This window comes from Colletes gigas, unplaced genomic scaffold, assembly GCF_013123115.1.
Source record: "Colletes gigas isolate AHSC1104 unplaced genomic scaffold, ASM1312311v1 Colletes_gigas_Sc00002, whole genome shotgun sequence".
NCBI classification, from domain to species: Eukaryota; Metazoa; Arthropoda; class Insecta; order Hymenoptera; family Colletidae; genus Colletes; species Colletes gigas.
This window is the reverse complement of record NW_025106631.1, coordinates 8,235,098-8,262,434: the sequence shown is the minus strand read 5'-3', so window position 1 is coordinate 8,262,434 and position 27,337 is coordinate 8,235,098. Positions and strand designations below refer to the sequence as shown.

At 44.3% G+C, this 27,337-nt stretch overlaps 1 protein-coding gene across 2 annotated transcripts in view; it reads left to right on the top strand.

Annotated features, from left to right (window-relative positions):
- Positions 1 to 27,337, top strand: part of LOC122403809 (beta-1-syntrophin) — a 348,571-nt gene that overhangs the window by 312,951 nt on the left and 8,283 nt on the right. For both annotated transcript variants that reach the window (XM_043407560.1, XM_043407552.1), the window contains exon 5: positions 6,633 to 6,856. In XM_043407560.1, coding sequence (XP_043263495.1) covers positions 6,633 to 6,856 — 224 coding nt within the window. The remainder of the gene's footprint in view (positions 1 to 6,632; positions 6,857 to 27,337) is intronic.

Here is a 27,337-nt window from a genome sequence, read left to right as displayed (position 1 = left end):
TCTGCGATTTCTTCTCGAATTGAATACAATTCTACGATTCTGATACGATTATTTTCGAGACACGCGTTCGAGAAGCGTGTTTGAGACCTTTGATAGACACAGTGTTCACACTAGAAGTACCAAACCAATCAAAATGACCCATTCGTAATTTCTAATAAAACCTGTACAAAATTTAATCGACTGAATTTTTAGAAATTTACCGTAATTTCCTATAAGAGAATGCATTATACATTTCTTCACGTACCTATCGTTTCAATTTCCTTGGTACAAATGAACACACTATAACTGTCTGTAGTTCTAGTGTTAAATTCACATCTTTATTACTAGACTGCGGATCTTTATGCAAATTCATATTTTTATTAATAGAATTAATGAAATGGGAGCTTCGTATATGATTGTCTCAACCCTTAAATATAATAATTCGTATCTTACTTTAAGTATTTCTTATATTTTTGCATATTAAGTGCATTCTGTAGTTTCTTGAGAATTAAAATTCCCCATAAATACATAAACATCCGCAGTCTATTTATTACTATTGCAAGAGATTTGTATCGAAGGTGTTGAAGGTGTTTTGTTCGTGAATGAATAACTAGGAACAGGCAAATAACAGGGCGAAGAAAACGAGTGATTGTGAAGACCAGACGTGATGAAAAGATCATATGCTCAGTGTGTTTTAAATTCGTTTGTATATTTGTTCCAAATAAAATTCTCTTTAAATCCTATTTTTTGTCCGATTTCTCGCGGTATAAACAGATTAGGCAATCTTGTGAGCGTTTAATTTGACGGAAGGTGCGAGTGGAGCGGACTCGATAAAACTAGTTCGGCCAGGACCAACGCGTAAAATAATTGGCGCGTAAAATAATTGTGCATCTGCCAGCCGCGACACGGTAGCGAGCAAAGTGCAAATTGGCCCCCGGGCCAAAACGAGTTTGACGTGGCTGCCTCAAACAGCCCCCGTGTCCCGGGCGCACGCAAAATGGAATTTCCCTTAACGTCGCAAGCTAGACGCGAGAGTGGAGATACGCATCGTCTCGAAAATTGTTGATATCGTCAGGCTCTCCAGGTGTCCGTTAAAGTGGTCCCGTAGTTGGCGATTAACGAACAGAGACGCGGTGCAACGCCGGACGCCCGGACGTTTTTTTCACTCCAACTTTCTTCGAAGCGAGTGCAAATGAAGTTTCGAACAAACTCGACGTGGATAAAAAAAAAAAGCCACGGGGATCTCGAGGCCTCGGTACAAGCAACCGGTAACAGCGTCAGCTTGCTCCTCAGACACGCGGGCCAAAGAGCAAACTACCCGGTATCCCAAGTTCCCTCGAGGTATGCATATTACTTCCGGAATTTAGTTAATCCTTTAAAGCCCAACGTCACGGAACATCGGTCATCCCCGCCGGAAAATGGATCGCGAGCAACGACGACGGCGAATAAATGGCAAACGGACAACATGGTTTTGGGCGTGGATTAAAATTCACCTGTACAACATTCATTAAGGAATTAAGGATACTCGTGAGAATCTCGTTGGAGGCGTGAAAATTGAAAAAGACTCATCAATAAGGCTTTCTAGCACAACTATTTTATTGAGAAACATAATAAAACTGAGCTGACACTTCTATTGTATTAGGATTGTTTTCTTTGCGTAACAGTTAGATGAACGATTAAATCCTCGTTACAACTATATTAGTGGCGTACTAGAGCAATGAGACAGCCATTCATATCCATTATCAGACGTACAAATACGTAGAAATACGGTAATAAAAATGTAGTAGATGCTTGTAAGCATACAAAAGCACAACTGTTTTATTGAGAAACATAATAAAACTGAAACATGAAATGCTGGCACTTTTATTATATTAGGAGCACACGAATGCACTTCTATTCTTTGCATAACAGTTAAAAGAACGAATAAACGCCCGTTATTACTGAATTATTGGCGTTCTATAACAATAACACAGCACTTGTATCCATTACAGACACACAAAGACATACAAATGTGGCAGTAATAACTTGCAAGCATACGAAAACACAACTATTTTATTGAGAACGATAATAATATGATTGATGTAAAATTCAATAATAATTTTTCAACCATGAGAATATATTATTTTTCCAGTACATAAAATAAAAAATAATTAAATCTAGAAAAGTTAGAAAACTTGTTCGAATAGTGTTACTGGTTGTATCCGCGCGCTTATCGAGCCCCCCTGCAATTTTTAATTTTTTATCGCGTCGTTAACGACTGATTTTACCACGCTAACGAACCCTTCCACCTTCGCCGATAAAGGACGGATCGCAGATTTGGTAAAACCGGAATTTTATTTCCCTTATCGTGTCTCCCCCGCGCGTTCTCCCGTCAGGCATCTCGTTTCTCATTAATTCAGAGAGGAGAGAAACGATCGTATCTCGTCCCGTTAACGCGGCAATATATCTCTGATATATCGTCGAATGGTTCCATCGCACGCAAACAATTTCCCGCGTCGCGACAAAATTAAAGTGGAGAAACGAAAGCGACGCGAGCACGTGGACCGAAACGATGCCAAGAAAATCGTACGATCCCCGCGTGGATCGATACGAGCAAAGTACAGCGATTCGACCGTTTGCAATAGCAAACCATTAAAATTATATCACAGAGTAATTTCCATTGGATCAAAAAAAAAAAAAAACGCAATTACTGACGTCTCGACAGTCTCACTTTTATCGAAAACGTGTGAAACAATGGGAGAATCGAATTACAGTGGAATTTTTCCCGAGTTAGGCCGTGGAGAATTTCCGATGGAGTTTCCTTATCCATATCGCGAAGCCTTTCCGCGCGTCTGCGGTTTCCCGATCGAAGCATTGTGCTCGCGTTGTATCGCGCGTTTTTCCCCCCCCCCTCGTTCCTCCCCCCGCGCCGCGTCGAACACTCTCAATTCGAGCTGATTGAATCGGCCGATCGACTCCGCGCCAGACGAACCATATTCATCGCGATCCGCGTGATTTTCACCGCGCCACCGCGCCATTATTCCCTTTCATTATCATCGCCGCGCGTTACGGTCACGCGGGAACCGCCGCGGAATCGAAAGGATTCACCTCGAACACCCTGCAACTGAAATGTAATATCCAGACGATTAGAAAAACTGGAAAAATTCGCTGGAAATAGTATACGTTTGCGAGAAGTTGGCTAGAGGATCGATGATTGGATGTCCACGTATCGTCGCTATTGGCTGAAACGACGAAATTGAAAGGGTGACAACTTCTCGCGAATGCACAGTAGATCGTAAACACGATAGACAGTTTTACGGTTGCTTTTTGTTGGATCTGGGTGATCAGATTAAAAGATTCAGTGCAAATGCAACGAGAAATGCATCACTGGAAATATGTACATGTACTATGCGTTCGTGAGAAGTTGAATAGCGAAAGGAATGCGGGTCTGATTGGTGATTAGATGTCCACGTATCGTCGCTATTGGCTGAAACGACGAAAGTGAAAGGGTGACGTCACAGTTGTCAACTTCTCGCGAATGCACAGTAGATCGTAAACATGATAGACGACAGTTTTACGGTTGCTTTTTGTTGGATCTAGGTGATCAGATTAAAAGATTCAACGAGAAACGAATCTCACTACAATTACACAAATTGCAAATAGACAATGACACACAGGAAATAGTAACTGAAACGTGGCTAATAACACAATCTATTTTAACACTTTCATCCCAACCGCGAATATTTTAAGCAATCGATAGCAGTTTTTATGATCTTCACTGATCCAAAGACGTCTTGCGTATCGTGAACGCCTCGTTGAGAAATCCATCGGCGCCGCTGTCCGAAAGTCGAGTAGATTTTCGAGAAACGCCGGTGCAACGGGAAGTTGGACGGCTGCCAGCCGAAAGAAAATCTCGAGCCCGAGGGTTTAATTGGCTTAATTTCCTCGTAGCTCGAGAAAAGCTTAGAGAAGCGAAACACGTTTTCTGCCTACTTCTTTCTCGCGAAACAAAAATGTTGCTCCGTTTCTAGGACAATTGCTCCTCCCTTCGGTTTCCTTTTATCTTGCATCTTCGTTCCCTAGCATCCCTCAAGAATTTGGACGATAAAAGAAACGAGCAACGTCATGATACATCGCAAACAGAAATATCCCAGTTTTTGAAAGAAGCTGGACGTAAAATTTTAATCGACCTCTTAACGAACTCTTTGTCTCGTCAGCTGGGAACAGTCGCGAGGTTCGCCTTTCAGTCGTGAGATCTTTGTCAGCGTTTGGATCCATCGCTTTAGAACCGCCGCGAATAATTGAAACGTGGACCGCGGCCAATTATCGTCGCTGAACATCAAAGCGCGCCTCGCGTACCGTCTGTAAACCGAGTAATTTTCATCGTCTTGAGGCCCGGGGCGTTGTTATTTAATTAATTATCGGGAAGACGCGTTCCGCCGCGCGGACCGAGAAATGAAATTTTCCGGAAAAAGTCGACGCGCTTCGAAACGGCCCGCCGTTTCTCCGCCGCCCCGTAAAAGCGAAACGGTCAATATTGACCAGGGACATTTGTCGTGTTCCACTTGGCGACGCAAAGAATCAAAGGAAATGGATTCCGCAGAGGAAAGCTCGGTCGTTACGCTCGAAACGTCCAGCGAATCAAAGAGGAATATAACGGACCGTGGAAACGAACCCCGGGTCCTGGAGAAATGATATCCAACGGTTTATCGAACGCGTATCGGAGCAACTAATTGCTGTTGTTTGGTCGGTTTTTCTCGATAACCAATCGAACCGTTGGATACCTTCTGGGCGTTCTTTGTCGCTGCGTTTGCGGACGTAATAGTCGACGGTCGTCCCTTTGCGCGCGGATGCATCGTTTAATGGAACACGCTGTCCGTAGCACGAACCCCTCCCGAAATACAAAAACTGAAACGCGAACGCGACCGCAGACGCGAAACCGGTGATTAAATCGTCTGGCCCATCGCGAAGGAAGCGGAAACGGATCGACGCATCCACCCTTTCGCGAGCGAAAATTGGAAAAAAAAAAATACTGTACACGAAAGGTACTGTTGTTGGCCACCTGCACAACGATTGGTGTTGAAAGAAACGTTCATTTTGTCACAGTGTTTCGAGATTTTTCCTTCAAACTTCCACCATTTTATAATAAATAATTATCTTTTAAAATCGGAGCTACTGTCTTATAGTTTAAGAAAATTGCAGTGAAAAATTACACGTCTGCTAGTTTCTAACAAATGTTTAGAGACCTCTTACGATAATAATTAATATTTTTATACAAAATTTTTCCAAAAAGTATTTCATGAAATGTTCAAAAAATTCTGGAAAATTGCCTTTATTTCACCACAGTGGTTTCCCTTAAAAACGACAGAGCATCAAGAAACATATTAACTCTGAGATTAATTTATACAGAGAATGATAAAACGGTTAACATCGTGTTAAATATCAACAGCTTGTCGCAATATAGACTTTATTTTTGAATTTACTAAATAAAGGGTCAGTCGTCGTGCTATGTAGCGCCAGCGAACGTAAGACGAAGGGAATTGGAGCGTGTAACGGTGAAACGAGAAGGAAATATCGAAGGGGATGGTTGAGACAAGGGTGTCGAGATAACCGAAGGACGAAACGTATCCAGGGGAAGGAAAGGACACGGTCCGTCGACACGGGGCGCGAGCATCGCGACGTAAACACGCAGCGTTTTCAACGGAATGTCAATATTCGACAGTTCAATTAATTCCCGATGTATCATCCCCGCGGGGTGCAGATGGAGGGCATTGTGTCCCCCGGGCAACGGTGCATTCCGACCGTGGCGAAAACCGCCAGCGGAATACACGGCTACGTGGCCGTGTCCGGAGGGTTGGCTCTCGCTCGATATTGTCTCCTCGTAAGTGCCACGGGAAAATGCGCTTGACACTTATGAGGCTACATTTCTCGAAGCTGCTTCCTCCTCTGCCGGTTTTCGCCGCTTTTTCTCCGCGTCGTGTCCCCGGGACACCGTTCTTGCCTGCAAAAGACGCATGTCCGGAATGCACCCGGCTCGCGGGGCGAAACCGACGACGCATCCACTGTTTCCCCGTCGATAACAACGGGAATTCTTTCTTTTCACGCGTTTCTTAGACGCTGCTCGTCCCGATCCGCATTCCGGGCCCCGAGCGCGACCGATTTTCATTTTATTCGAGCCGGCAAATGGTCCTGAGCGATAGAAAAATGCACGGAAAACGATTTCGAAATATATACGCTTCTCGCTCTGGCCAACAGAGGGCTACGCTATCAACTCTCTCGCAAATACTCGACTACTTATTCCTATGTACACACTCGACTCGATCATTCAATGTCCCTGCGTCTGAGGCTTTTTAACACATTGACTGCCACGTCACCCACATATGGGTGACACGACTTTTCACCAAGGAGTCAAAACAATTAATTCTCAAGATCAGATGTCAAAGAAAATAAAGCTAGGCAGATCCCCTGAATTTTAACGAGTCTATAAAAATAAATTCCAAGACAAATTCTTGGTATGCTAGTTTGCAATTTTCTAAAAGCAAAATTGAATTTTCCTTTTACTTTTAGGGGTTTCGTTTGGCAGTCAACGTGTTAATGGTCTCACTTGGCGCACGATATAAAAATGTCTGTTTCAAGGACGATAAAATTGACAAGTCACAATCGTTTATTTATAGAACGGACGAGCCAGCAGCGAGAGCAGCGAGGACGGCGCAGGAAGCAGCGCGAGCACCTCGCGAGGAGCCGGAAGCGGCTTCGGGCTCGGGGGTGGCTGCACCGGAGGATGGCGCAGCGTCTTCGGGGCAGTCTCAGGACGAGAATTGAGGCTCTACGAGTGCGCGCCCTGGAGTCCAGAAGCCTGGGCTTCCCCCAGCATCACGTGTCCTCTGATAGCCACCAGGTAAGGAAGTAAATCAACATCGATGAGACTTTGTCGCGATTTTTCATCGAAATTCAAATTGAAATAGCTCGTAAACTTCGTAAATTATGTCCATCATCGACGAAAATGTAAAATATGGATGTTCAATGGCAATTATTGGAACAAGGATAGTCTCGAAATTTAGAAGTAAAAATTAGATATTATGATATTGTAGGATCGCGATTGGAAGATGGAATTTCTGAGCCGGTTAAACTAATATAAGAAGAAGAATATACACATTTTAAAAAAAATATAATAATGACGGTAACGACAACGATTACAAACCTCCAGAGTTATTCCTTCTCTCTGTTTCCCACAATATGTATTTAAATAAGAAGGGAAAGATATGTTAAAGATAGCGAAGGAGGAATGATCTGGCAGCTTTTCCAGAGATGTGAGCGAGTTTCGAATGTCTGGGGAGATACAGCGATGAACAGAATAGGGGAAGAGACTGTGAGTTCGAAGGTACGAAGGGACAAGTTGCGTGGGAATGAAACCACATGGTAAAGGGGTAGACAATAGACAGCGTTTTGAAAACGGTACAGAGACCCATCTTTGTTCCTCCATATAGAAAACATTTGATCACGTTTGAGGGTACAGTAAGAATAACAAACACTATCGAATACAGGAGGCTCGAATCATTTTAAATATTTTCTTAATTTTATTGTACGAGGGCGACGAACGACGAAAGTTCGGAATTGGGGTTAGCTTTTTCGCTGAATGGCGGTCCGCGGACGAAAAATGCTTTTGACTGGCACGAGATTCGAGCACGGCCTGTATCTCGCGGAAATCAAGCGTGCTATTCACCGCGCTATCGTTGCCACGGGTTTGACCATGTTCCTTCTCGGTATTTCTACCGTGAAACTTCGTTTGCTTCCATCGAACGCTCTCCGCGTCGAAATATTGTCGCAGCGACGCGTCAGAGACCAATTTTCGTTCGATTGTTTCCACAAGTTATCGCGGAGCCTGCAGATGGGGGAGGAAGAAGTTTTCAATCTGGAACTATTCGGATCGCATTCCGGAACGCGATCTAATATCCGCGAGGCGCCAAGAATAACAAAATCTGTACCTCTGCCTGAGTATACAATTCTTCTTGACACTAGTACTACCGACAATTATAGTGTATTTATTTGTACCAATGAAATTAAAACGATAGATACGCGAAGAAATGTATAATGCAATGGAAATAATTGTTTACTCATTCTTTTGTAAAAAATTGTGGTAAATTTTCAGAAATTCAGTCGAAATTTTATTGAAAATTATGAATGGGTCATTTTGACTGCTTTGGTAGTTCTAATGTTAATAATGAAGATCTTATATTATTTATTCGTGAAAATGCTATATCTGGAGCTCCGATTATTAAAGGAATTAGTGAATTACCAGATCCACCATAACTGTGAACAAAATTGCAAAGAACAGGTCAGTGAGAGCACGTGTATTTATATCAAAGTACCCGAATCAATGCATCGATTGCATCTGCATTTGTTAAGATAATCGTTCGACGTGAAATCGAGTTCGAAAACGGTGGGATGTTTGACGGGGGGTGGTCAGGGTCCTTGGAGCTTCGTAATTCTAAGCTCGAATCCGGCGGGTCTCGTTTGGCGCGCACCCGTCGCGTCGATAATTAGAATCGATAGGTCGCGAAACGAATCGACGTCGCGTTTTAGCGGTCCGCGCACGTAACGGGCTCTGGCCCCGACCCCGGCGATACGAATACTCGAGCGCACGTATAATAGTCTTAATTAAAATAGTGGTCTAACGAACACCGCTAACTGCGGTAATCCGACGTGCCTCATTGGTAATCCCCCGACCGTGCCACTGAACACGAATGCGTTACGTTGCTTAACATGGCTCCGGCACGATCGACTGCCTCGGGCCGCCTGCCTCGCTGCAACCCCCGAAACTGCGACATCAACCGGACGTACGTGCCACGATCTGACACCTTCTCGCCCCGAATATCACGCCAATCATCGACGCCCGCCGGAACCCACTCCAAACACCACCTCCGCGGTACCACACTGACCATGACTGAACCAATAACCACCAATTTTCTAGAAATCGTGCGCCAAGAAGATAGGAATTAAGAGTATCATAAGAAATTTTGTACCTCGACGTACGGTTTAATGTGTACTTTTTCAAGCGTGTACTATTTAATTTTGTCTAACTTTGAACGCTGAGTCAGTAAGGCTTTCTAGCAGGCCCTGCCTTAGACGACTAGGATATTGGGAGTGTATACATATACATATAGTCACAGTTCGTACAAGGAATGACCACGAAAAGGAGTAGCTGTGTTTTACGAATACCTCGTGAACGTAACAATGTGTTGATTTTAATATATAAGACTTAATGACCAGCGAGTCTCGTTTGATTCAGTATTTAATTTAGTTTAATTTGTTCGCGAACGAGAAACCACACCCGCTTAGCGAACATTTTAAGCAACGTGTTTTAAAAGGAGGAACGAAACGGCGAGCGTCGAGTCCGCAGAATATTCGAGCATCCGGAGGAACCGAGGTCGAAGTTTATCGCGTCGAGCGTTCGCCAAAAATTCCCCAGGCCGTAATGTTGCCGTCCGCAGGAGGGACGAGTCCATTTGTTCGGTCCCAGGAGCGTGTAACCAGAGTCTAAGTTCGAGCTTAGAAGGCGCGCGAACGATATAAGATAGAAACAGAGGGAAAGAGATGCGAAAATGACCGCATTCCCTGGAATTGGATTTCGTTGGGGGAAGGAGAGGGTGCTCGCGATCCGGAAAGTTAATGCAGCCTGGGCCAAGGGAGCTTCCAGACAGCTCGGGACTGTGGTTAATTCTACGGTGGCCTGGCTGAGCGCGAAACAAGGACGAAGGGGAGGATCCGACACGGGACGGTGATCCTTTTCGAAGTCCGACGCGAAAGGTTTTCTGAAAGGGTCCCCGAAATCGAACGTGCCCGTCGATTTCGCTGAATACCGACCCGACTTTGGCCACATACCGTGGAAAACGTATTTTATCGTATCAGATATGTAGGATGCATAAAAGGCGCGTTTAAATAGGTTAGCGTGGATATCTTGCATATGGATGTTCGGAGAATCTTTCAATGCGCTCGCCACTTTCATAGTCGTACTATTTATTTCTACTTTTAAGATAATTAACACATTCTGTCCGTAATATCTTGGAGACGTTTTTTCAGTGGTAGCAAGATTCGACGATCATCGCTTTCGAATAACCAAAACTCGATCGAAAGTGCATTGAAAAGTAAGTGTATAAATGGCAGATAAATGCAGTCGTAGGAATCGAATGTTTGCATTTTTATTTGTTCGTTTAGCCGAATGGAATAATAACGAGGCCGACGCAATCACCGAACGGCGAGAAAAGTGATTCTTGGTGGCGGTCGATTAATATTCGCGATGGCCGCGCGTAGCCAATTCGTTCGCGGCTCGAGCGTTAAATAAGTAAAAATGTAAACAACAAACTAGACCGTTGAAAAATTAAAGGCCGACAACCGGGTCCCGGTCTCTCGCGTACCGGACAAATCACCGGGAAATAAAAACGGCACGCGCAAACAGTGGACCGCGCGCTCGGCGATCGTGACGCGCGATAGTTGCGTCTATTATCGCCCCGAGTAATATTTAAAACTCCCCTCGATTGATATTTACATTAACTCGGAAACGGGAGCCGATTTAACGAGACTTTTTTCCCAACGATTCGCGGCGCTGTAATAAAAATGAACGCGCCGACGAAAACGCCCTCGTAAACTCGATTAAACTATAAACGCGTCGTTCGCGGGGAACTTTTTTGCTTTGATTTGCATATCTGCGCCCGCGAAACCGATTTCGTGTAACTTTACGGAGCTCACTACACGTTTTTTAATTTACGTCATTTCGTACGCGAAATTTGTATACTGTAGGGTTAATTCAGAAAGACCTTATGTTTTTTGGCTAGCTAATCTGTTAAATTGTAGTATAATTCGTCTGATTGAACGTGGATATATTCTACTGATACGACCAAAGCGTTCGACCGACACCACGTTGATCTCTTCTACTTGACTCTTATTTTATTCATAATTATATTTTGCAGAGATAGTGAATCTAGTATATATAGTGTAATTCTGTCAAGAATAATCTGATCGAACATTGATATACAGGGTGTTCGGCCACCCCTGGGAAAAATTTTAAAAGTTATTAACGTTTAAAGTTCCGCTCGTACTGAATTTTTTTCTCGAAAATGCGCAAGATTTCGGGGGTATGTGTAACGACCAAAAATGATTGTAATTGACCCTCGCAACCGAAAATAATTTTTTTAGAACGATTTGAAATCTTTTTTTCGCTGAAAAATTTAAGGGGAATGGGTGTACGTCTGGTCAGACATATTTTCAGTAATGAATTTTTTTCTCGAAAATGCGTAGGAAATCGAGGGTGCGTCTATTCAACAAAAATGATTGAAATTGACCCCCGCAACCGAAAATAATTTTTCCAGAACGATTTGAAATTTTTTAATTTAATTGTTAATAACTTTTTAACGAAGCCTCCATCAACAAATTGGTATTCTTGATTTTCGTCTTATTTTGGGCTCTAGAATCCCTCATTAAAATTTTTCCCAGGGGTGGTCGAATACCCTGTATACAGACTCGGTTAAGGCGTCTGTCTGACCATACGTTGATCTCTTCTACTTATCTGCTCCTGTTTTATTCGTAATTATATTACACAGAGATATTTGGCTAGTGTATCTGTTACATTGCAGCGTAATTTCGTCAAGAATCGTCTGGTAGAGTTGATATTGTAGGATATTATTACATAATAAACGTGTGAATCGTATGTATCTGTGCCTGAATGAATTTCTTAAATATGTTACACGAACTGTGATCGATTGCATCCTGGATGGATGAATAGAGTGAGAGCGACAAGAGTGACCTGTGCTATGGTATGAATGATATGTGATTGACACGATACACAATTTTGTAATATTCTTCTATGTCTCGATGATTTTAGAATTCATCGTAGGTCGCAAATATCAAAAAGAATCAATAAAGATCAGCATAGGGGAAAAGAAACGTGGCGTTGTCGTTTCTCACGGATCGTCTTTGCGTCGTGTTTACACCTCGTGCGTTAGCACCCGCGTCGCTTAAATTGCCGTCGTCGCCAATGGGGTGATTAATCGCGCTGATCGTAATTAACGATTTAGCACGGTGCTCACGGAAACTTCGGAATCACGTTCGCGAACGACCCTCGACAGTAATCGTTGCTAAAGTAATCACCGAAATTACCCCCGAAGCTCCGGCAACTTGTTCGGTTATTAATTACCATGAGAAATAACCGCGCGACCGCTTAAATAACGATTTCCTTTATCGCCCGGCTTCCGACTTGACAAATTTCCGCGCCCGCCATTCTGTCTGCGAAAAACCATTCTTCCATTTCCAGTCGTTGAAACGATTTTCGAAGAGTCCGCATCGATTGCTCGTTAATACGTTAATTTTTCATGAAACCCAATTCGTTCTCACGAAATTTGCACGAAGATTATATGCTTGCTTTCAACACAAGAAAAGAAATTCTAATATTACCACACGTATAACTTCTGAAAATTAGAATAAAATATATTAATTATAAAAGTATTTATCACGTATGTTGAAGGAATTCTGTATCATTAAAATCACCCGTCGTATAGGAACCTGTTAAGATTTCCAGAACTGTTCTAGGCGGAAGTTTCTCGAAATTTCACGTTACAATTAGAGCCCGTGACGGTTACCGAGTTCCGACGTTATGATTTTGAATGGAATAGATTCCGGTATCCGGATTGCATCGATGAAACAGCATGGAATAAATTGGTAGAACTCGAAAGGTATCGAGAGAGAGAGCGTCGCGATCGGAGGTATCGTCGCCGGTGACAGCGTCATAAATCACCGGGCATCGATCGACAGCGACCGGAACCGTTCGAAGTCGAAGCAGCCCCGGTCGAGTTGTCGCGCCGGGGACGTCGCACCGTAACGCTTTAAACCGTCGTCCTGTTCGACGGAACAATTAATCGAGGGGTTGATTGTAATTAACCGAGCGGCTCGAGGCTTATAAAAGTTAAGGACCGTGACCTTCGAGCAAACCACCGACAGGGCTGGCTGAACGGTGTAACGATCTCGAGCCCCCTAAACGCGGGAACGAGGCTGCGTTGGAAGCGGTCCAAGGATCGGAACGAGGGGAACGATTCCCTTGTTAATTAATAGCGAGTGATTAATCGCCGGGGAACGGGGCTACCCTCGTCAAACAAACCCTGAGATACGCGATCGTACGCGATCTGGGGGCTACGGCAAAAAGAGAAAACCCCCTGTTCCTATTGTCTTTGACTCCGGCAAGATGTCGAATCGTAAGATTTATGATTCTCTAGGTTTCTTAGAATCGATGATAAATTGCGACTAGTACTAGTTTTCTGACGAATCTTGTACGCATACGTTCTTATCAGGAGTCGTACATCTCAGGACAGACAATGGTCTTTTCTATCGCGCGGGAATAATGAGTCCCGGTAAAAACGAAAGAAAAAGCAAGTATCCGGGTTACCCAGATACCGGAAACGTCGATCGAATCCGGTGTTCGAAAATTGCTCGTCGAGCAGAAAGCTCGCGGAATCGAATCCATCCGGGATACCGAGGATATACCTTTTCTTCCAACCCTTATTAATCCGCGTCGATCGGGGGAAAAAAGCGGGACGCGGAGGGGTGGATTTCTCGATCGAGGCAGGATTTCTGGCTCGCCACGCAAAACACGCGGCCGAACCGCGCGCACGCTTCATCCCCGAATATATAGCCCCCGTTGGCACATCCTCCCCTCGTTCCACTCCCTCCCACGCGGAAACTTGCCGCCTCCTTCTCAAACGGGGTTAAACGCTCGTGATTTATGTAAGAAGCTCGTCGTGCCCCGGGATCCATTCGGAAAGAGAGACAGAGCGGGCACGGGGAACGAGGAAAAGGCCGAGTGACGGTACGTCAGCCGAAGATATGGGAATTTCGCGGCATTAGAGAGTGCCTGGTGGAGGTGACGTCTTCCTAAGACGATCCTCTCACAATTTTACCGCCCTCCTGAGCGGATCTGCCGCGCGGTGAAGAATCGTTCGCTACGGAAATATTGTTGCGGCCCCGTCTGCGAGCGGACAACCCCATCGGAATCTCCTTTTCAAACGCGACAATGCCAGAAAATGCAACGCGTATATAAAGGCACTCGAAAATGGCGCGCGATGTACAGATCGATGTAGCGTGGATATATAGATTTTTTAACATTTTTATAGCAGCCTTGACTCGATTCTAACCAGAGTAGAAATGACTTAAGGGTTGAATGTTTGCTTTTTCCTAACCAGAGACGTCCAATTCTTAATTTCGCGACTGATAGTACATAAATATACTATAAAACGGCGCGCAATGTACAGATCGATGTAGGGTGGATATATAGATTTTTTAACATTTTTATAGCAGTGTTGGCTTGATTATAACCATAGAAGAAACGACTTAAGGGTTGAATGTTTGCTTTTTCCTAACTAGAAACGTCCAATTCTTAATTTCGCGACTAATAGTACATAAATATACTACAAAATGGCGTGCAATGTACCTATAGATCGATATACCGATTGTTACCATTTCTATACCATTGTTGAAACGATTTAAGAGTTGAATGTTTGTTTCTTCCCAACCAGAGTAATCCAATTATTAATCTCACGACTGATAGTACATAAATATACTACAAAATGGCGTGCAATGTACCTATAGATCGACATACCGATTGTTACCATTTCTATACCAGTGTTGAAACGATTTAAGAGTTGAATGTTTGTTTCTTCCCAACCAGAGTCGTCCAATTCTTAATCTCGCGACTGGCAGCGCATAAATATACTTGAAAATTGTTAAAATTTGTACGAGAATGTTAACTTGATTAAAAGCAGAGAGGAACAGAATTTAAAAACTGAAAGTTTTCTTCCTGACCAGAGACGTACGATTCTTAATCCCGGCCCCGTTCGTTATTCGTTTCGCGAAACCGGGGCGCACCTGCGGAAAAAGACCGAAATACATATTCAACGAGGAGGCATAACAAACAACCGCTTAAACGCCCACTCGCCCCGGCGATCCTGCAACAGGGTCGCTTATCCCGGGAACTTTATTCCCCGTGGAAACGACTTCCATATCAGCGGAGAAAACGACGCACCGTTTGCCGCCAACGAGCTTATTTGCGTTGGCCACTTTTTGCCAAACGGACCGGTAACCGTGAACTCGGAGGAGCATTTAAATTTTCCGACTATTCGGTTCCCGTTAATGACACGGGAGTTTGATATGTGTGTGTGCAAGGATTCTGGGTCCACTTGTGGGATCAAATATCGAGTCCAGCTGGCTGGACGAGCCAAACACGGATACATTTTACTTGTTTAATTAACGGTGACTAGTTATACTTCGACCATGGGGCTCTTTGCGTACTCGACGGACCGTGGAGACTCGTACTCTGCGTACTTCTTGTCTGATCGTGCGTGGATACGTTCTACTGATCCGATCAAAGCGCCCGTCCGACCGGGCGCTGATCTCTTCTACTTGTTCTATTGTAATTATATCGCGTGGAGATATTCGGCTAATGAATCTGATAGGTCCGGTGTAATTCTATCGAGAATCGTCCGATCGAACGTTGACAGATTCTACCGTACTGGTCAAAGCGTTCGTCCGACACCACGTTGATCTCCTCTACTTGCTCTATCCTACTCGTAATTGTATTCTGTAGAGATGATATTTGGCTAACGAATCTGGTAGAGGTAGTGTAATTCTATTGAGGATTGACTGATCGAGCGTGGATATATTCTACTGATCCTGTCACAGCGATTGTCCGACCCCACGTTGATCCCTTCTGCTTGATCCTCTATTCTACTGGTACTTGTATTGTATAGAGAAATTTGACTAACGAGTCTATTACATTGCAGTGTAATTTTGCCAGAAATCGCCTGATAGGACGTTGATGTAATCTACTGAACCGGTCAAAGTGTCTGTCTGACCGTACGTTGATCTCTTCTACTTTCCTTCTATTTTATTCTTAATTATATTATGTAAAAATATTTGGCTAGCGAATTTGTTAGATTGTAGTGCAATTTTGCCAGAAATCGCCTGATAGGACGTTGATGTAATCTACTGAACTGGTCAAAGTGTCTGACCAGACGTTGATCTCTTCTACTTGCCTCATACTATTTTATACGTAATTTTGTAATTATATTTATAATATTTAACTAGTGAATGTGTTAGGTTGTAGTGTAATTTTGTCAAGAATAGTCGCGATATAGAGACACATATTATTTACCAGAAATATTCTAACAACCACTATTACTTTCCAATTCGACATAAATCCCGTTCTCGAGATAATTTTCACAGCTGAAGCCTATTTCCTCAATGATATCGGTGGTCCAGCGAACCCGTCCGACCCTTCCCAGCGTTTCTTGGCGCAATGATAGAGTTTCGCGGGAACGTTTAATCAAAATCGTCGGAAGCAGCTCGTCAGGCGACCCATATTTAAAATCGGATCCCGGTATCGCCGGTATCGAGCCGGGCAGCCCAGGCTGGTCCCCCGCGCCATCGCGATAGACATTTATTTTACGGGGCTTTTCGGATTTGACGGATTAGACCGGAGCTTCTCGTAGCCGGTGCGCCGCGAGGATATTAATGCGCGTCGAGAGTGAACCGTGGCGGAGCTGGAACAAGGGGGCAGAGGGACGATTCCGGATAGAGTTCGGAGAGAAAAAAAAGCTTGGTACGACGGGGGTAAGGTGGGGGGAGAGCCGAAAGTAAAAATTGCGGATAGATAAGGGTGCTAAGGGCGCCATTCGTCTACCTCGCGGCTGACAGCCACGATAAAGTTTCTTTCGCGGCGAACTGCGCCGAAGTGGCTTAACGCTGCTCCTCGAGGACGATCCAGTAACCCCGCGTCAAGAAGACGGATACCGCGAAAAACCTCGACCTGGCTTCCGGCCGCCTAGGGGTGGATTTACGGTCGCGAAGTGCGTAGGATTTCCCGTTAAGGGCGACTTAATTGCGCGCCCGCTCTTACCCGATCGACGAGCCCTTCGACGTTTGGAAGAAGGGACCCGGGAAGATCCTGAAAAATTGGGGGTAGTTCGCCGGGAAGGTCTACGGGTTTAGTTTCCCTCTGACGTTTCCGCGAAGCTTTCAATTCGATTGGAGCCCCCCCCGAGGCGACTGCTTCCTCAGTTTCCCCGTCGATGTTCAGGTAACTTTTAGGACATAATCAGAGCGAGTGTCGGCTCAACGGCGAGCCTACAACCCCCGAAGATCGCGAACGCCAGGTCTGTCCTTTGGCGTTTCGCTACTTCCTCGAAATAGCTCGCCCTATCGCTGTTGGAACTCCCCTCTCGGGTCATTCTTACTGCCAGAGTTTGGTACAACTATCCAGGGGACGTGATCCTTGGGATACAGTCGCAGGAAGTGTCGTTCAGTAGCCAAACTGAGCCCAAAATCTTCTGCGCTCGAATGGAGTACGCGAGTTATCCTTTATCCCCCAAAGAAAATTAAATGGAGAACGATCGATTTTAGGCCGGAATATTCTTTACGAGACGCGTCGCGTATCCACAGGTTGGTAATATCGTTGTCGGGTTTTTGGACAATTTTTTTCTCCCGTCATTCACCTTTATTTATTATCAACCGGTCGGTGCAGGGAACGGCCATCAATTCGGATTAACGCCGGGCTCAGCAGGAGGTTTCGTACCACTGTCACTTTTCTCGTTACCATTTGGCGTTACCGTTGTTGTTTCGTTCCCGGCGAATATAGATTTACGAAACGGCAAATTGCGTAACGGTTTCGCGGAATTTTACGACCGTTCCGCGCCCTGCAACTGCGCGACGATACGTTCATTAATCGAACTATTAACAGAACCAACCGAAACTCGCTCGAATCGACCATCTTCCTGTTGAATGCGAACCAAAACGGTTGGACCCGCGAATGTTTATGGGAAATTTTAATTCTCGAAAATATAAAATAGGAATTATTATATGCAGGGGTTCTACAAACCTCCCATTACGTTAATTCTATTAACGATAATCTGAGTTTGCAAGCAGTCTACCGATTAGTCGTATCAAAGGTCCATCGTGGACGAAGTTTCGGAAATCAGGGCGCGATTGATCGTTATCCAACGGCCAGGGAGGCCAGGCGAGAAACAAGAGACACCCACGCGGCGGAATTGCGTTCGACAGAGGGTTCTCTCCCTCTCCTTTTTCATTCAATAAAGGGAAGTAACCGTCGAAGTGTGCCACGGACGAAAAGAGGTTCGTTCCATTTGCGGATTTTCCATTCTGTCCGTTCCTGAGCCCGTGCTTTCACCCTTTCCACGCGCGTGTCCGCGTCTCCGACGTTCCCTCTTCCGCCCTCTTTCCCTCCCGGAAGGGACTCGATGGCCTTTCCCGCGCGGGGAAGAAACCAAGAGGGAGATCGAGCCAACGAAAAGAAACGCACGGGCTCGAGACTCGCGAGAAAATATTTCTTTACGATTTATCAAATTTTCTCAACTATCCTTGGGCCCCTTGAATCTTTTCTTTCCAGTTTCGAGGGCCAACAGCTCCCTGGGCGTTCGTTCGTCGAGTCGAGGACGAATCCGTCGACGCGTCTTCCTTAAATTTTCCACGAGCTCCTGGCACTCGAGTCTCTTCGACCGTTTCCATGAAAAATTAGTTTCCCTTCGGTCGATCGAAAGGACACGTTCCCATTAAACTTGCACGATCCAGCTCGACGTGCGCTCCGTCGACAGGGCAAGTCACTGTACTAATTGTTCCGAGGGCAAAGTTTCTTCGTTCGCGTACAGCCCCATTACGGAATCTGATTCTTTCCAGCAAACGCGCGTTGAAATACCAATATTTAATAATCGAGTCGCGATGCTTCGAGCCGATCGTAAATCTTTCATCGCTGTGACGTTTTTTAATGATAAATAATATTTAAGTTCCGCGTTCCAAGCGCTACGTCTCTCGCTTCCCATTAAAGCTCCATTTCTATCCGCGTTGTACTTAACGTCCCGCCAATTTCACACTTTTTCCGCGATATTTAAACTCTGTTTAAATTCTACGTTTCGTTGTTTCCGCCCCGTTTCATATCTACCCCTCCGCGCGGATTCTACTTCGTAGCGTTTCACCGCGCAATTTTCGCGCAGTATTCGCGTTTTATTTAAATTCCGCTCCCACCTGTTCCCCGATGCAATTTCTATCCGCCTATATATTCCGAGGGAATCCTCTCTCGCGCGTCCATTCGAATCCTATTTTCCACTTAATTTCTATCCGAACTCCGCCTTATTTATATTCTACTCGGGTTTCGTTTCTATCAGTTCCACTGCCGGGTGCAGCTACTTAACGAGATTATATCTACGCTCCCTTAAACCGTTTAAATTGTTTTCCAATCGAGCGATTAAACCGCCCGTGTAGCACCGAGTTCATGGAAAACGACGAAGGATTTCAATCTTACCGGTCCTCGATCGATCAACGATCTTACAGCCCGCGCGATCATCGTTACGCGTAATTCATTCGTCCCACTTTTTACCCCGTAATCGATACTCGGAACGAACGCCACGGCGTATTGCTAACGATTCCTCGATACGCCGTAATTCTCTGCCCTGATGTAATATTGCTTATAAATGGATTCGTTCTCTGTTGCTCGTAAAATCGTCTCGAAGCCATTTATCTCAAGGATGTTGTTCAATCTCGAACTCTTATTTAAAACGATCTATAGCCTCGTCGGACCTTTGTGCTCGTTCCTCGTTTCAAAATTCTCACTCGCGAACAAAGTATGAAAATGATTGGCGATAGGGAAACACGTGGGACGAAAGCTAAAGGGTTTCGAGGAAGGCATTACTCGGTAACGAGCGCTAAGTACGCAATGTATTCGCTCTAATAGCGTGCATGCAGTTTAATTCCGGATACCCAGGTGCTTTCAGAAAGTGGCCCGCTCGTCCCCGGCGATATTTAATGGAAAACTCCGTACCCGGTCGTAATTTTCGAAAGGCGGAGTAAATTGCGCGAAATCTCCGGGCCGAGACGGGCCCCGAAGATCGTAGATTTAATAAACGTCGAGCCCGTGGATCGGAGATTCCACAACGCGAGGAACAATCGCGAAGTAAAACGAAGCAAAGGTTTAACGTCTCGAGTTAAACGTCGTCGGTTCAATTCTCAACCCCCCTTTTGCAGTGACCGTGCTGAAGACGCGAAGGGTTCCAAAGGCTAGAAATCACACACGCGTTGACGTCTTGGGAGTCTTTATTGTAACTCCTGACACACGTCTTAGACAATACATCTTATCGACTATCGATATTGTAAGGATTGTCGAGGATGGTCGGATTCAAACACGTGGACAATAAACGTAACTATATAAACTATACTATTTAACATAAAGAACATAAAAGAAAGACATAAAACGACTAGCGTTCGATGCAGAGTGACGTTCCTGTAGTCAAAGTCGAACCTTCCTTATTCCTATCTTCATAATGATCTAAACAAAACGCACGAACGTATTTCAGCTTAAACCTAAACACCTCACTCGATACCTACTCTAGCTTAGACTAAACACGATCGACGCCAACGGTCCCACGGTCCAAACACATACACTTCTTACAATATACTTATAGAGACGCTCGTTTATTTGTCAGGGGCGACAGACACGGGGTGGTGGGAGTCAACCTAAGCATAAACGCGGATCAGTTTTACGCGAGAAGTTCACTCGTTTCGAAAGGGAGTCGACGGGACTCGAACGAGATTGGATTTTCATCGCGAACAGAGGGCCCCCGGTTAATTCGCCCGTTTCTTTGTCTCGATTTTAGTTCCGCCCGGCGCGATGTTATGAAATGGAGTTATGGTAATCTGAAATCTCGCGGCGCGGGACGAGAAAAGAGCCGCGGAAGGCAGGAAGGGAACTCCGGCTCGTTTCCGGCTCGTTAATCTTCATACGAAAGCTACGGTGAAACAATAGGTCCTCTGTTAAGTGTTGCATTGAACGCCACGCGAACAATAATTCTTCCGGAAGATTACAGTTCAAACGAGGCAATGTTTAACTACGCCCACGCGCCGTTTTAACCTGGTGCTTCGAGTATCCTCGAAATGTCTTTTCATCGCCTCGGAGTATCCCGACCCGTTTTCTATTTCGTTTCGCCCGGGCTTCTTTTCTCTCGCGGCTTTCGCTTTTTCCCCGCGCTTTCATTACCTTTGCGATCACCTGTCTATTCTTCCCGTCGCGTTTGGCAGCCTGCCACCCCCGGCCACTTCGCTGCTGATACTCGATTATTGTTGTCGAGCGCGCGGTCCTCGATTCGAACAGTTAAGGCAGTCAGGTTTTCGAATTTGCGATAAAGAGTTAAGAAAATACATGCTTGCAATAGTATCGAGATTAAAAGAGATTATTCATACACTATAATTCGTTATAAATAAAAAGAAAGGTTGTTTTTAAAACTAGCTTGAGTCCATTGCTTCGTACATTGAGATATTTAAGGGTTTAAAATGTAAAAAAAACTTGTCAACGACGTGTCGCGTTGTATACAGATTTTCTCGTAAACTAGATTCCTGCAAAGACTGCGAACAAATACTTTTTTAATATCCGAACTACCATTATTTTTGATGTAACAAACAAGCGATGCTCAAATACGTAGTGTAATGAAAAATGAAGGTAAAGCTTGCATTAAATAAGTAGGAACTTTTGTAAAAATATTGGATATATCCAACATTTATACTGACGTTATTATATTATTGTATTTTGTTACCAAATGTAGTGTCTAATAAATGTCATTTGAAATGGAAATGGTCCTCGACCGATCATCGAAGTACAGCAACATTGAGTGGCGTGCAGACCAGGATGGGTGACCGCTGGAGAAAAAAACCACTTATATCTATACTGTTCATAATCATTATACCCCTCTATGAGTATTGTAATTGGGCAGTCGATATTAAAAAACAAAAAAAATCTTAGTAAATAAACAACATTTGATACAGAAATAAATGGAAAGAATTCATCAAGGAACAAGAGTAGGAGTAACTGGTATAGTTTTAGAATCGAATTTCCATTTGAAACTACCAAATAGATATAGAAATAAATGGAAAGAATTAATCAAGGAACAAGAATAGGAGTAACTTGTATAATTTTAGAATCGAATTTCCATTTGAAACTGCCAAATAGATATAGAAATAAATGGAAAGAATTAATCAAGGAACAAGAATACGAGTAACTTGTACATAGTTTTAGAATCGAATTTCCATTTGAAACTGCCAAATAGATATAGAAATAAATGGAAAGAATTAATCAAGGAACAAGAGTAAGAGTAACTTGTATAGTTTTAGAATCGAATTTCCATTTGAAACTGCCAAATTGATCACTCGGACGCTACGCGTGTGCGGAAGTTGAATTGTTTATAGGGATTGTACCTAGATGAAACGCTCTATGGGCGTTCTCCGCACAGAGTGGATCGTGAGGAGCACCGAGAGGAGTTTTAAAGTGAATTAAACGGCCGGTATTCGGTCAACGTTCGTCCGAAACCGATCCGTCTCTCGATAAGATCGCTAGAATTCCCTCCCCCGGAAGTTGATGGAAACGAACCTTTTTCTTGCGCCCGATCGTAGTTTAAAGAAGTCAGGGCCGTTCAGCGGTCGGCAGGGGGAGAGGGGGGCAACGCCGCGAAAAAATTTATTGTTTAAAATGTGCTCGAAGGCCGGGTCCTCTTCTGTTCGTTTCGAGGTGGCCGAGGGTTCGGAAACGCCGGCGCAAAAGGAAGAGGGAAACCGCCGCGCCCGGCTGCATTCGCCAAAGAAGCTGGTCAGAGAAAAAGAGATATATTCCCCGGGAACGGTAATTTATCGAATCGCCGTTTCGCCCCGGGGAGATTCGAGATTCGCCTGACCGATCGAATCGCGCCTCCTCTTACCGCCACCGAACGGCTGCTCCAGATATTTCAAACGATCGAACGTTTTCTTGTACGCCGGATCCGTCGAGTTCGCGCGATCTTTGCGTCCTATTCGTTTCATTTATACGGACACCACACTCCATATAAAAAGTTACACGGCGAATCCTCCATGTTACATACGAAAATCGTCTTACAACTCCAGGAACCTCAGACTTTGAATATAGTTAGCTAGAAACGAAGGACAAAGTAAATTATTTTAACCTATGCATGACAGTCCTTTAGTCCTTGTAGACAATTACAATTTTACGTTTGGTAAATTGTTTTAACGTACATGTGTGACAGTCCTCGTTCGATTAGGGTGTACCAAATGCTAAAGGTGCAACGAGTAAACGCAACAACGATACCAACGTTTTTCAGCAGAGTTTTCGTTCCCGCGGAATTTAAGAGTAATAAATTAAGATAAAACGGGGGTTGGAAAAAAATTCGATGGGTGGAGGACGGGAATGGGGGAAGAGGAGAGAGGTCAGTGGTGATTGGAAGAGGGAAGAGAGTGAGAATGGAGGTAGCGGAGCGGAAAGAGCACGAATGCAAGTGAGTTACAGGTTAGATGCGAGCACGGAGCGTGAAAGATGGGGTTTCGATAATCGAACGGTGAACCGGATCAATTAAAGCCCCCGGGGTGGGCATTAATTATTGAAGGTGTCGTCGACAGTTTCCTATCGCACGTGCGATCGAAGCGCAATATTCGGGACGAGTTCAGGATTTTCGCCCCGAGGAGACTCGTCTTTCTCCGCTTCTCGAGACGGTTCTCGTTTAAGCGATCGTGTCCGGATAGACTTTCGTTCTCGCGACGAAACGATTCTAAACAGAGATCTTAATTGACCGCGAAATAGACGGTTACCCAAAACTGTCTGTTCAAATTGGTCTAGAATTAATTCGGGACTTTTAATCACTAGCACAGTATTATAATATTAAAAGTACGCGGTACGCGGAATTACGCGATGCATCGATCGTACGATAGGAAACGAATATTTGTGTTCTTTTTCCTCTCCACACCCCCCAGCCAACGCGCGACAGTCAGAATGGCAGCTTTGAAATTTTCCCCGCGCGGATAAAATCAGTTTGAAAATGTATAATTAAGTACCGGATAATGCATTAAAATTATAAGGTACGCATTCGTCCATGCGAATCCACGTAATAGAATTATCCAACGAAATTGCTACAAGAGTTAAATTGCAGTTCCAGTTACAAAGTGACGCCGGGCGATCGTTAAGCTCGCTGGCGGATATTAATAACGCATATTGCATATTTGGATGTAATTTACAGGGAATTTTCCGACTAATAATCGACCCTGATTAACTTTGGCGAGTTTTACAATGCGCGGCCGCGCAACCCGCCGCGGCAAGAACCGTCGAAAAGTTGTTTCATGTTTTATGCGACGAGCAATTTTGTTTCACGCTTATTACCGTCAAACAACTTGTTAGGCGCGGGCATCAGCGATGCACGGCGCACCTAATTACCACGGTAACAACGTTCTTCGAATTTACAGATTGCGTTTTTAACTCCTTGCGGAGGGGGAAGATTGCACTTTCGAAATTTCGTTCTTCAGACCCTACGGAATATTACATGGTCTCGTTTGCCAACAGTTTTTACTAATATGCTACAAATTGTTTACCCACAAGTTGCTTTACTTATCGTAAAAGCGATTTTCTCGTTAATTTAGAAGGGCTGAACGGATCTGTGCCTGTAATCCTTGGGGGGCAGCATAAAGTTTTGTGTTTAATTTCTTACAAATTATATCGCCCTTGTGTAACATGTAAGGAACTACAGATGTGGATTTACATAGTCAAACATTATCGCTTAGTGAATGTAACAAAATAAATTAGGATAATTTTAGACTTTCTAATGATTGTTCAATTAAATCTGTTTTAGTGTGTACAAAATTTGCATTGCTAATCATTCTATTTACAGAATTCTGAGATCCAAACGTTGCGTGGTAACTTTCTGAGTAAAATAGAAAGTGATTTCTTAAATATCCAATACATACAAAGGAAACAATTGAATAATTGTTGAACACGAAATATGACCTTTGATTAGCTTACTTACAAACATGATACCTGCAATTCTTCTTCTAGTATGCAGTGTTTGGAGATTAGTATTAATAAGTAAGTTATAATTATGAGACTCAAGAGGCATGGGACTCCCACTATGTCTAGCAACAATACGAAGAAATTTGTGTTGAACTCTCTGAATGTCGTTTATGTATGTTTTATTTGTGTATAAAGTTTGAATGTAATTTCATGCTCTGCTATTTTATCGATCTTTGCCTCGAATGTATCAAGACTCGATCCTCTTGGAAGAATTTCACGGAATTCTTTATGGTCGATTTAATTCCCCAACTCGTATCTTCAAACGAAATTAAGTAATATGCGTATTGGAAAAGGTAGAGCTATGGGACGTGTGATTCGAATAAAACGACTCTAATTACTGGTAGAATGTACTTATTATTAAATGATACGTAAAAGGTATATCTAAGAGACTACTTCATCCGCGAAATAAAGGCGAGAGTGAAGCGCAGTTCGCCCTAGCGATGAGCTCTTATCTTTCTATAATAAACACCATGAGTTCGTAGAACCCATGGCCAAAACTCCAGACATGTACAATCGTCACTGGAGATGATTTTTGTAACAATGTGAGACGATTAGGAAATCCAACAATACGTTTGAAAAATAACAATTAAATCGTACGTCAAGGGGTTGATGAATCAACGCAAAAAAAAGTAAAAAATAAAATAAATAAAAGTAACCGTGGAGGAGTGAGAGGTAAGATGGCGGGAGGTCGGTTGGAGCGAGTCGCCCGCGTGGGAGGGAATTTTTCACGGACAAATTGGATTCCCCGTGAACCGATTATCGAGCCATTATTCGACCACCGAGCCAAGTAACGTCTCGACGGCGTGACGTTTTCAGAAAGTTTGCCCGTGCACTCGAGTCCACTTTCGACCGGCCAAAAGGAAAAAGAAACCAGTAAAAAAGGAAAAAAACGAAAAAGAACGGGGGTTGGGAAAGGGGTGAACGGGAGGAAAGCGGGGTAGCACCGAAAAGCTATTTCCGGTCGAAAGGGTCCGTGTATCGGGGCCCGGGGAACCTACGAAATGGCCGACTTAAGGAAGTTTTACTGCGAGACAAACCGGAAGTGATTCGGCAACGACCGAAACACTTCTTTCTCGGTCGGCGGCGGGGGCGCGAGGGGGGGGGGGGCCAAGGAAAAGAAACTTTGCTCCCTTTGGCTTCCGCTTCGTTCCTTTTCGCCGGGATTACGGCCCTCGGACGAACATCCATTCTCGTTTAACGCCTTTATTTACCGACGGCTGCTTTCCCTCGCGCTCTCCAACACCCCCTCCCCACCCGCCGTCTCTCCCGGTTGTATATTTCTCTTTCGCCCTCGTGGCTTTTCGCCGCGCCGGGCCATTTTTCCGTTTGCTCGTTTTTCGCTCGGTCCGTCTTCTTCGACGCTCGATTATCGACACACGGACGGGACCGTGCGCGTTAAAGAATCCTCCCTCGGAGAATCTCCCTCGAACCGTTTCTCTTTCCACGTACCCGGTAGTTTACAGATTATCGAACTTTATCCAGATCGTTCGTCCGAACTGCATCCCCGAGTTCCCGGATGCTGGATGCTGCGAACCGCCTCGGGGCGAGACTGTCCAAAAATGAGATTACGAACAGACTAAGACGCGACAAAGACTTCTTTGATATCGCTCCCGGGGACAGGATGTGCGTCGCGTTATGCTCATTCGCCGGCGAGATCAAACACCCTCCTAACCCTTTGAGAAACGCGTTTGTACGTTACGCCCTCGCGTTTCCATCGGTGCGTTCACGAAAGACGTTTACGAGGTGTAATCAAAAATTCCTGGAGGGAGTTTTAGCGTCGTTCGCCTCTTGGCGATCCACGCTTAGCCTGAGATTTTATAAAAATAGCGATATAACGATTCCTCTGGTCTTACGAACGAGACGAATACATATTTTCACTGATTTATTAACCCTGGAACTACCGAAATGCTCACAATGTCCCATTCGTAATTTCGAATAAAAATTTTCACATTGTAGTTTTCTATAAGAGAATGAATAAAGAGTATCTATCGTTTTAATTTCATTGGTAATGGGGTTTCGAGATCCCAGAGAAATGGGCCGAAAATATACATTGGGTGAAAGATCTATTCGTATACCTCGTCTGTGACAATACTCTAGAATCTTTGATGGATCGATGAGAATCAAAACTGACCTAGCGATGAAGCTCTATGTTTATGATGACCTATGCAAGGCGGATCGCAGCCAATTTGCTAATATTATTTAGTTTTTAATTAATAACCGCATTACCCAGCTAAGAGCGATACGATTATCAATTAAATGGTAAATAATATTACCCAGGTCCCACCACGTGGAGGTTGCTGCGAATGGAGACCCGCCCTAACCGATTCCCAACCACCCTCCATTAATAAAGATCTTCTGTGACCAACGATCGTTGGTCGAAGAAGCAATAAACGAAAGTGCAACCAACGAAAGAGTTCTTTGAGCAAGAATTTGCCTCTAAATTCTCATCAACAAAACAGAGAA